This window comes from Gopherus flavomarginatus, chromosome 3, assembly GCF_025201925.1.
Source record: "Gopherus flavomarginatus isolate rGopFla2 chromosome 3, rGopFla2.mat.asm, whole genome shotgun sequence".
Lineage (NCBI taxonomy): Eukaryota > Metazoa > Chordata > Testudines > Testudinidae > Gopherus > Gopherus flavomarginatus.
The window spans coordinates 272,690,091-272,702,458 of NC_066619.1; the positions used below are offsets into that span (position 1 = coordinate 272,690,091).

The 12,368-nt window shown below is 37.5% G+C and overlaps 1 protein-coding gene across 2 annotated transcripts in view; it reads right to left on the bottom strand.

Annotated features, from left to right (window-relative positions):
• The window catches only part of LOC127048168 (charged multivesicular body protein 3), a 55,077-nt gene that overhangs the window by 41,362 nt on the left and 1,347 nt on the right, over window positions 1-12,368 (bottom strand). The window contains exons 2-3 of one of the 2 annotated variants that reach the window (XM_050947627.1): window positions 8,675-8,814; window positions 1,718-1,833 (exon numbers count right to left, since the gene is read on the bottom strand). In XM_050947627.1, the coding sequence (XP_050803584.1) occupies window positions 1,718-1,833; window positions 8,675-8,814 (256 nt within the window). The remainder of the gene's footprint in view (window positions 1-1,717; window positions 1,834-8,674; window positions 8,815-12,368) is intronic. The other variant, XM_050947629.1, reaches the window with a different exon arrangement.

The following is a 12,368-nucleotide window of genomic DNA, read 5'->3' on the forward strand; positions in this document are numbered from 1 at the left end:
CACATTTAAGAGCTTCGGTTACATTACGTCTACTTTCCAACAGGATACTATATGTTGTTAAAAGGATGTGTTCATATTTACACATGTATATACACACATTCCTCGGGCTCAGAGGGAACAATAGCCTGCATACATTCTTCTGAGAATAGGGTACTATTGTCAAGGTTCAAACAAAGGGCTTGTCTACACATGGAAGTCAGTGCACAGTAAGCTAGGATGTGAGCTTAAAGCGCACTAGCTTCTCCACACTAACTCCCCATGTGGACGTTCTTACTGAGCACTTTTTCCAATGTGGAGTGGCAGTCAAAAAAAAAGAATAATGTTGGGAATAATTATGAAAGGGACAAATAATAAGACAGAAAATATCCTATTGCCTCTATATAATGCCCACATCTTGAGTACTGCGTGCAGATTTGGTAACCCCATCTCAAAAAAGATATATTGGAATGTAAAAGGGTATAGAAAAGGGCAACAAAAATTATTAGGGATATCGAATAGCTTCCATATGAGGACAGATTAATAAGACTGGGAATTTTCAGCTTGGAAAAGAGACAACTAAAGGGGGGATATGATAGAGGTCTATAATGATTGGTGTGGAGAAAGTAAATAAGGAAGTGTTATTTTCTCCTTCTCATAAACACAAGAACTAATAGGCAGGAGACAACTAAAGGGGGGATATGATAGAGGTCTATAATGATTGGTGTGGAGAAAGTAAATAAGGAAGTGTTATTTTCTCCTTCTCATAAACACAAGAACTAATAGGCAGGAGGTTTAATTCAGACAAAAGGAAGTATTTCTTCACACAACACACAGTCAACCTGTGGAATTCCTTACCAGATGATGTTGTGAAGGCCAAGACTATACCAGGGTTCAAAAAATAACTAGATAAGTTCATGGAGGATAGGTCCATCAATGGCTATTAGCCAGAAAGGGCAGGAATGCAAAACCATGCTCTGAAGTATCCCCAGCCTCTGTCTGCCAGAATCTGGGACCGGGTGACAGGGGATGGATCATTTAATGATTACCTGTTCTGTTCATTCCCTCTGAAGCACCTGGCATTGCCATTGTCGGAAGATAAGATACTGGGCTAGATGGACCTTTGGTCTGACCCAGTACGGCCATTTTTATGAGCACTAAGAGTGCCTTTGGGCAGTTTAGCTTAATGCACTTCCAAAGTACATTAAGCTAATGTGCACAAAGGCACTATTGGTACACAGTAAGTGTGTGTCCACACAGGGAGTTAGTGTGGAGTAGCTAACGTGTAGAGCTCCAGTGGACTTTTCCCCCCCATTTGGACAACCCCACAGTTAAAACACGGTGGCCACAAAACATATATATTTTGCCCCCCCTTTTCAGACTAAGATTTAGAGTCTTGTAACTAATAAACACATCCAACATGGGCCAAATTCAGCCAGGCCATAAGTGAGCACAATTCCCATTAACTTCAGTCATGGCTATAAAGCCAACAGATTCATTTAGTCATCTTTTCACACTGCTGTAAATATATATTTCTCTGACGCTGCTTTTAGTAGCAGCAATTTTATGGGTAATTTATGAAAATCATAATGGAGAGTTTTGAACATACTTTAGTGGAGATAAAAACATGTAGGTAGCAGCCTTTTGTCGTGGCTACCTTTACAACAGAAGGCATTCCAGTTAGAATCCAACTGTACTTTAAGACCTCCTATGGATTTAAATCACTCTTTAAAGAACATACCTGGGGTCACTGGAGCAGTTAAAAGTGCCTGTCCGTATGCCAAACCTTGATACTTTCTTCACCATTTTTTCCCAATGGACTTTACCCACGAGAGGACTTCTATCATTCGCTATCACCTATTGCCAAAGGGGAAAAAAAGCTTTAGTGCCAGAAACAACCTTAATCAACATTTTACGACATCTGCTCTCCTACAATTAAGCTCACTTTTAATGAAAACAGAAACTGGTTCATCCTCAATATTTCATTTCCTCCAGAATATACCAAAGATTTCATTCTAAAGTTTTGTCTATCCCTAGCTAAATGACTGTGTTTGTTCAGTGAAGCTATAACATTGGTGGTAGGAGTATAAGGATTTCTTGCCAAGAGAAAAACATGTCAGGGACATGACAACTAATATAATTATTTGCTACATACCAAAGCTTCTAACATTTAATAGCAGCCTTGCAAAAAACTCATTAAAATTTACCAGCCCAGGTATAAAAATATGTTTGCTCTTTACCACAGTGAGGAAAATGTTAGTGATACATTACTCACCAGTCTCTCCTCTCTATCCCAGTGAAAAACTAAAACCTACCCAAACAAAAGTTGACCCAGAGCAAGTAGAATTATATACAGCTGCTTTAGACTACACACAATCATTACCATATTAGACTCCCTTAAGCCATTTGCCAATGGAGGCAATGCTGTCTAGTGATTAGATCCACATACAGGCACCTAGGAATTTAATTCCAGTTCTACCAGTCACTCACTCTAGGACTGTATGTAACTACTCCATGCCTCATTTGCAACATGATGTTAATATTTAATTCACAGAGAGGTTCCAAGGCTTAGTTAATAATGTCTATAAAATGCTGAGAGCCTCTTTGATCAAAAGGCACTACAGACAAATTATTAAACACTCATCATCTGACTTATCAAAACTGAGAGAGAGAGAGAAAGTGTTAAACTGCCTGCAAGCTGCTGACAGGTAATTTTAAGTTATATGATTGATCACGAATCACTGTGACATTACAGTATCTACACACATTGTTTATTTTAGAAATGTGTAATATGCCCTAAAAGCTGACTGGTTGTCACTTTCTAAATGATTTCAGACTTCACTTTAAAACTCATGTTTGTCAAGTGTTTATTAAAATAAACACAGTAAAAGTGGTCCCAATGATCGTTTGACCTAACAATCGGAAATTTCACACACTCTGCAAAAGTTGCTATCTCCATCATGATTAGCCACCTTATGTTGCTCGTGCAGGTGGCTGCATAGTCATTGTGAGCAAACATTAGGACAGCTGAAACATAATTTAAAGATTGCATGGCCAGAACCAAAAACCCTAAGACAGCCAAGAAACACTCCTCCATTGTATAGGGAATAAACAAGGCTGTCGGAAGCCCAGAGGACAAATATATTTTAACAGTACGTAAAAGTGAAACACTATTTCAGTCTCTCCCACTTTCATACTGCACTATACAATTACTTGTAATGACAGCCAAGAAAATACAACAGTCACTAGTAGGCGTCAGTGTAATTTAGCTTTTTGCACTGATTGCACCATTACAGCACAGTTGTATTATGTTCAAATGACAAAAAAGCTTCTCTGTTGGAACTGGTTATTTATTTGCACTAGCAAATGAACACATTATTAGTGGTTTTAAACCATGACAGATCTAGTTAAAAAATTAATTTACAACATGGTTTTGCAATATGAAGTTTTGCTAGCGCATCTTGGAATTGTCTTTTGCTTTGTTTTCTTTGTAAAATACTAATATGGCAAAGAGCCATATATTGCAGCCACTCTGCACAGTGAACATCTGCTGACATCACTAGTTCAGCGCACAGACAGGATACGATTTTATCCTCTACGCATCACATTTCATGCTAGACGTGTTCATAATCTGTAAACGGATATCAATTTGAATGGGAATGCAATAAAATTTACATTATATTAGTCCATTAGTGATTTAACGTGTCAAGAGGACCCAGTATGATAACAAAAGTACTGTGTTAACCAACAATCCTGTATATATTAAAGATTATATGCATAGTCTGAGTCTAAAGACAGGTGAGAAGGGTTGGTTGAGGTTACATAGTCCAGATCACTGCTATTTGTATATGGAAGAGAGAAGACAAATTGCTGTCATGTAGCAACTAGTCAGGTAGAGTAGTGTGGCAACTTGGAGAGGCATAATAGTCCAGTAGTTAGGGCACTAGCCTGGGGCTTGGGAGATGTAGATTCAACTCCATGCTCTGCCACAAACTGCCTGTGTGACCTTGGATAAGTCATTTAGTTTCTCTAAGCCTCAGTTTATCTACAGTATTGAAAGGACCAGTTCTTTAAAAGATGATGAGATGCTCAGACACTATGGGAATGGGTGCCATCTATGTACTTGAAGACAGACAGGTGTTCCCACTGATAAATGAAAAGTATGAAAGCAAAATTAAAGTTAGTATTGGATTGTTAATTATTTCCAGACTTCTGATGCTTAGTTTTTTTTAATTACAACATTTAAAAAAACAAAGAAACATGTCTATTATATTAATATAATATACAATAATGTTGTTTTAAGATATTACTTAAAATTAAAATAGAATTAATGTAGGAATATACAATAGGGCAACAAGGTAAAATCCTGTAGATTCTGACAGGAAATTGCACAATAAAAACTTGCAATACTATAGCTTTGTTGACATTGAATTAGAATGAAAGGTCCCAAACGATTTCAAGTGAAGTCTCAATGAAGATGTGACTCAAAATAATGGAGTGAAGGAACCAAAAGGCCTTTAAGAACAGATATTTGGATGAGTAAGATGCCTAGAACAACATCAGTAGGAAGTGGCTCTCCCTTCCCCCTACCCCACCAGCATGAAAGCATCTCAGACAATTGTGCAGCCAAATGGTTTCTCCACCATTAGCTAATCAGTATAGTTGCTACTTGCTTTGCCAATTGCCCTTATAAGGGTTTTTTAAAAAACTTTATTATTCCATTATAAATCCCATACAAGTGTTGAAGGGTTTGATAAAAACCAATGAATTTGAGGAAATTAAACACTCCTACTGTCCAGATCAGCTGCGATCTCTATACAACATAGAAAGATCACTCCCTGTTCCATTACTCCAGAAATACAAAACATGAGCACAGGCGGGTAGCAGCCAAAATTCTAAATTTCATTTCTGCTGTTGGTTCAAGCCAGATATCCTTCACGCTATTTCATGCACAGTTTTTTGCAGGTCATTATAATAATATCTAGCCCCTCATTAAATTTCCAAGATGTGCAAACATCACAAGAATGTGAATGAAGGGTCAAGCAGTTGATAACTGAAGACAAGAACCGCATTTAATTATAAAACTTTGGTATCATCTCCAGTACAGTATGTTACTTTAGTATTTTTGATTACTAAATGATTTCCACCCTCCCAGCCCATAGTTATGAGACATAGGATAAAAATGTTCTCTGCATTTGATGCAAAAGAGGGATTATGATGAGATGCAGGAGAGGGATTAGGTATATTTTGATACCAAAAAAATATTAAAATAGGATTAATTAGACAATTTTAATGATAAGTAATACTTTCATCATATCACATACAGAATAAGGTATAATGCATGCTTCTTTAAAACAGGGTGGATTGGATTTAAATCACCAGTCAGGAAGACTTGATTTAATCATGGTTTTCTACATAAAAGTGCATTCCTGTTGGTTGTTATAACCTTTAACACATATTCTTCACAGCTCAGAGGTAGATTAGGTTTCATGTTTAGAAAGTACATGATACATTTTTAAACAAGTGATTTATTTTGAAAGCTTTTCAAATTGGTTTTACAGCAATATCAGAAAATGAATGATTGTTTGGTTATTTCATTTACCAAAGGTAATTGAAGCAGATATTTATGAAATCATTGGGAAGTGAACTATCTCCAATTCAATAGATTAATCATTAATATTTGGAGAATTTTCTTGCCATACTGTATTAGGAGGAGAACATCACCAGACAGACATTTAGATTGTTTTATTTAACTAAAACAACAACGTTAAGTATTCTGGATTTTTTTCCTTCAACAGCAAATATATAATATTTTAACAAAACAAGCATATGTCCATCACTTCTCACATTTATCTCCAGACTTCTTCTTCTTGTCCAGATCTATTCCACCCCTAACAATCTTCTATTCCTTGAACATTTTGAAACTTTGCACTTTTAGAGAGAGGTAAGGGATTGACTCTGTGTACACAAATCTGTAGAGGGACAATGAAGCTGAGGTCTTATTTCTCACCTCCATATATTATTTATTTATTTAAAAACATTTTTCCTGTTAACAAGCATGTTCTCTGGAGACACAAATCCACAGTTTAAAAACTGCAAAACTAAGCAACTACGCATTGACTAAAATAAGTTAATCAAGTGTGTGAACCAGGTCCTAATGGGGAGCCAGCTGTGGTCACTCAATTAGGGTGAACTGCAAAAGAATGGGGCAGACAATCCCCATAAAGCTGGTGGATATTTCAATACTTAGATTCACCAAACCAGCATAAAACAGCTTCTTTATTACCTTACTGATTACTCAGATGGTATTTTCTAGACTGAGCACTGAGTTCCATCGGGTAGATGGAAAGATTAACCTAAATAATCTACACAGAAGCCTGTGGAACCCCATAAGATTGGGTCCTTAATCCATGAACTACTGGAACTCATTTATAAAACTTTTCTTAAACATTGCATGAATATATTGTCTTATAGTATAGAATTAGAATTTATAATCCCTATTCCATGATGAGATATATTTGAGCTATAACGTATCTTAATTAAAACTATATTTAGATAGGATTTTTCCTCAGAAAGCATTTTATCAAACAAATCTGATTTAAATTAAAAAAAATCAGATTTTTGTTTTTTAAAAAAAAAATCCTTGATTTTTATCCATCCTGATTTAAAATGTAGTACTTTATCATCAAGAACACAGGATGACTACAGTTGTTTGACTGAAGAATCCCAATGTTGTTGTAGCTGTGTTGGTTCCGGGATATCAAAGACACAAAATGGGTGAGGTAATACCTTTTACTATTAACCAATAAATAAATTAACCAATCTGTTCTATCTTGTACCTAGCTGTGACTCTGAGTACGTTTCCCAGACCTGAAGAAGAGCTTTGTGTGAACTCAAAAGCTTGTCTTTCTTTAGGGTGACCAGATGTCCCGATTTTATAGGGACACTCCTGATTTTTGGGTCTCTCTCTCTTATATAGGGTCCTATTTCCCCCTACACCCATCCCGATTTTTCATACTTGCTATCTGATCATCCTCTCTCTCTTACCAACAGAAGTTGGTCCAATAAAAGATATATTACCTTACCCACCTTGAATCTCTAAAGGAACCCAAAGCACTTTACAAACTGATACGGAGCCTACTTGGGGATCATTTCACCTATCTATGGTGAAACAGCAGCTGTTTGAAAGAAATACCAACTTAAAAGAAAAAAAGGGGAGTGAACAGGGGCCTGACACATCTGAGGAGCATGCACTAACCACTGAGTTTTAGATATTCTGAAAAGGCCTTCCCCAGTCTCTTATGTTAAAGTTGTTCCATTGTGGATAAATACTTGAGAGAATGACTTTGTAGCCGGGTGGTTAGGGCGCCCCCTTGGAGGATGGAGACCCAAAGACCAGTCCCCCTGCACCAATTACTCAAAGTATTTATATACAGTAGAACAGCTTCTACTGGAGACTAGGAGCCCTACATCAGAATATCCCATTGCTTAATGGTTAGAGCACTCTCCTGAGGGATGGGAGACCACCTGTTCAAATTCTTTCCCTGCTTCTGGCAGAAGGGTGAATTGAACCTGAGTCTCCCACATCCCAGGTGAGTTCTCTAACCACTGGTTTAAAAGTTATAAGATGGGCACCACCTTCTCCTCTTCTCCCCTCAGATTCTGAATGGGACCTGATCTAGTAGGCAGCCTCTGAGCATACCTACTGAATCAAGGGTGACCATACGTCGAAAAGTAGAGGCCACAATGTAGAGTAAGAAATGTGGAAGGGAGGGGAGGGAGAGGAAGAAACACAATGAAAAACCAGTTCAGAAAGTCATATACCACAAGCTATTACTAGAACAAAAAATGGAGAGAAACCAAGAATGGAAAGGAGGTGCTACAGCTTTCTTGCTTTTATTCTGTAGGACTGGGCAAATATCATTTAGCAAACATGCTATTCAATAAGTTGCACTGGATCAAATAATTTTTTAACAATTTTTATTTTTGCAGTAACCGTGACCAATTCTATAGCTGATCAAATATTATTCAAAAATACCAGTTATATTCAAATAATTATTCGTAATATAGTCTTCTACTATTTGATCAGTCATAGTAACAGACAACTACATTTTTAAAATGCATCAAGTAAGCTGATGAATAATATGCTGCAATCAATTTCAGTATGCAATTGATAGTACACAACCAATTTTATTCCTTTAAAATTGTTGGTGACGACCTCTGGGAAGGTGGCAACACACATTTTTCATCCTGGCCAGTCGGGGCAAGTACATTTTCCCCCAAATCCCTATCTTTTCCTACTGGAATGTTACAATGCAGATACATAACATACAATGGCAAATTCTTACTGTACCTGGCTATATTCTAGTGTAGTGTGTACACTTAAGAACAAATATGTATTATTGTGCTTTTTACTGATTCTGTATTATAGCATACTGTTTACTAAGAGACATTTAATGAAAAACAGTTATGACGTTCTGTCACTTCCTATCCTATTTGCTGTCGCACAGGTTAATTCTCCAGTGCTTGTTACCTTGGAGTACCCTTCTGGGGTTTTTCCTTGTTCCATAGAGTCAAATACAGTCTCTTAGCACACTCAGAACCTACGTGTTGCTATTAGATTAACTAGTCTCCAAAAATATGCTTCAAAAGGAGAAGTTGTTTTAGCCACGATAAAAACTAGAAAAATTTCCAATACCTGTACCAGCCAGATACCATCCTTTGTGTCTTCTACAAGCTCATAGAAGTGCATTTCACCACTGAAGTTTGTACTGGAAACTGATTCAGAGGCCTCTTCTTCCTTGAGAGCAGAATAGAGCTCACCCTCCATGAGGTCTCCTGAAGGATGGGCAGAAGGGAAAAAACAATTACATTACATTTGATAAAGGTCACATTAATCAAAAATATTCTGATACGAAAGCTATTTCTTTGTCAGATAGTGAAGATGTTGTTAATTATATTTTACATAGCTGGGTGCAGCACCACTTCAGTCCAAGGACAATTCAAACTTTATTCTTAATTTATTTGTATATGTATTTATGCTGTTAACACACATCAATTTTAGCTGTCAACAAGCCATGGGACATGAACATTACACAGATATACTCTACATATGTAACTGGACATACTGAAAAACAAATGTCTTTTCAGCCCCATAAGTCCCTGCTGATGTTGTCTGAAATTTACAGTACTAAATTGGAAGACATCAGTTTTAGTTTAGATGTCTTCTCTTTTATTTTACATGAAATTTAGTTCTATCGTGAACAAAGATCATGCAGAAGGCAAATTGTTAAAACTGCCAATTTCGAATTCTAAAAACCTGTCTAATCGATAACACTATACTTAGAATTTTATTTACAGTGGAATAATCCAAAGTATCTTGTACACAGCTAGCCTAAGGTTAAATTATTCCACTCTAAAAATTGATTTATTCTATTTACAAAGTAGTACACATTTCCTAAGAACTTGAAGCCTTGCAACATGATTTTTCCTTAAAACAATGTGTATAAATGTATTTGATAATCTCTCTTTTGTTATCTCCTTTCCTTTCCCATACTTTCTTTTAGAGACATTACAAACCAGATTGTTAATACCGAATAACATTATAGGAGTTGCTGTATTAAACTCCCTCTTGAAAACATTTTTTTTAAACATAGAAGTTGTTTCTTACAGAACATATGAAATTTAGAATTAAAGTAGAAACTCTTGGTAGTTAGAAAGCTATGAACTTAATTGAGAGACATCTCATGATTTAAAGCAAAAAAAAATTGTGTAAAAATGTTACAAAACTTAATAAGAGGAGTGTTTCTGTGACATTAAAAAAAAAATCAAACAACATTTTGGTTGGAGTTAAACATTCCCCTTTGGTGTTTGCACCCAAACATTACAACTTCAGGAAAGCAGAGGAGCCAAAAAGTAATAGTGACCAGCAACACAAGTGAAACTGACTAATCAGTTGTCACTGTTCAAACCAGAGAAGTAATAATAAAAAGGTAACTAAACAAGGTAAATGGTGAAAAGCAAGTTAGATTTTTAAAGTGTTGGTGTTAATGGTATCAGCAATTAATAACAACATTTTTTTATTAAGTCAATGGGATCCAAATCTCCTCTCATTTTCACTAAAAGTCAATCCATGTTAGTCTTTTTCTTTCTGCCCAAACACTCTTTGAGGTCCTAACTCCCATCTTGATTACTGCAGCCTCTTCTCCATCCTCCCCTTCTCCTACACCCACACCCCCTTGACAATCAATTTAAAAATCAGCTGCTAAAATTATCTTCCTTGCCTGTTACTCAGTCCACATAATCCCTCTACTGCCTCCCAACCCCATTTGCCATATCACATTCTAATTTCACATCCTCACCATCAAGGCCCTTCTACAACACCACACTTCTTTTACTGGTCTGCTCAGTTGTTATGTTGCTTGCCACCTTCAGAGATGTCAACCTCATCCTTTCTCAGCTTCTCACACAAACATTTCCATGCCTAATTCCCAAATGCATTTTGTACATGTGACGCTCTTATGTATAGAGCTATAAAACCACTACACTACCCTCTCTTCAAGACCCACCTCTGAAGCAAGACTTGCAAGAAACCAGTCAGGTTGCTAGGTTGAGGAGCACACAGGGAAAGCTGGCACATTATTATAAAGATTACCATATTTGTTGGTATCCTTCTCTCCCCCTGCTTCATGGATTAGATCAGTGATACTTAGCCCTCAGTGGTTCAGAAGCCAAATTAGTGATCGACATTATCCAAAAGAGCCACAGTAGCGTGAATTCATTGTTTCTTTAATATTATATATTATTCTTACAGCAAAATGATGGACAAAGTATTATTATTTTATCAACTAAAATGGGTTAATAACATAGTAAGAGCATCTTGGTTAATAATTAAATCACACAGCCATAGGAGAAACATTAAAAAGCCACTTGCGGCTCATGAGCCTAGGCCTGAGTATCACTGGGCTAGATTCACAAAGGGACTTAGGCATTGTGATGCTGAGCGTTGCAATGCTTAACGCTTAGGTGTCTGGGAAATTGCTGTGATTCACAAAGACAGAGTTAGGTGCTCAGGTTTCTTATAACAGAGGGAGATAGGCACCTAGGAATGGAGTTCACAAAAACCAGCAGTTAGATGAGGAGTCAACTAAGCTAGCCAATTGGAGATGCATCTGTACTAAGCCATGCCCCTCTCAGGGAGTTCCGTACCTAAGTCCAGAGGCTAGAGAGAAGTGCCTCTCTCTGCTTGGGATTCTCTGCTGTGAACCCTCTCCTGAGTCAAGTGCCCAAGGTATTTCTTACAAAAAGTTCGAGCTGGGGAGAGGAAGAGCTCCCTCATAACTTTTAGTCCAATGGTTAGGGTATTTGCCTGTTGTGTCTGTGACTCTGTGCTTCGGTCCCCTCCCCCCACTGCCTGATGGCAATGGTGCCTGATGGCTGATCTGCCACTTCCAGTTTCAGTTTGGATAAGTAATTAAAGAGTTATTGGGCAAGTGAGAGACAGAGCACACACAAGTGTGTAGATAGGTTTTTTCTATATACAGTATTGTCTATCTACATACATACGAAACAAACTGAACTTAAAATATAAATCAATACAGGTGATTTTAAATCTTATTAAAATATGTAGAATCTGTTTGGTCCACACAAGGTTGTGCTTATGTTTGTGTGGCTCTCTTGTGTAATAAGACTGGATACCACTGCCTTAACCGTGGGCTAAAATTTATGTGGGAACACCTCCCACCATCATGGACCATTTTGAGTGCAGTTAGATATGCTCAGAGCACATCAACTGGATCAGGCCCCACAACTGAGTTAGGCAGGGGAGCATTTATCTTCCCTTAGCTAATGAACTGCACTGGGGCTCAGGCGCTCAAACATCTAGAGTGAAGCACCAGCGTACAGGCCTGGAGGCAGAAACATAGGCACCTAGGGAACTTTTCCTGCAAAAAAATGTGGGCACTGAGTAAGCTTAAGCACCTACTGGGTTAGGTGACAGGGGAACGGAAATTTTGTAAATACCAGTGGTATCTGGATTTTATGCACCTGAAGTGGCAGTTAGATGCCTAACTTCCTTTGTGAATCTAGCACCATAGGTCACTTGTCTTTTTAGTTAGCAGGCTCTTTGGCACAGGAGTTAGTGACATCTCTGTGTGTGTTTATGCAGCACATAGCACATCAGAATGTTGGTCCTAATTGGGGTCTTCAAGCACTTTGGTAATATAAATGGTAAATTAGAGGAGTTCCACCAGGACAAGGCTAGTGTGATCAAAATTAGGCCCATGACAGTGTCCTTTTAATGGGTTAATATTTTGGCCTATGTAGTTACAGTGCTGAGGGCTAGAGTAGCCAGGAGGATGCAGAATGGGAGAAAAAAATATGTTTTGAGTTTT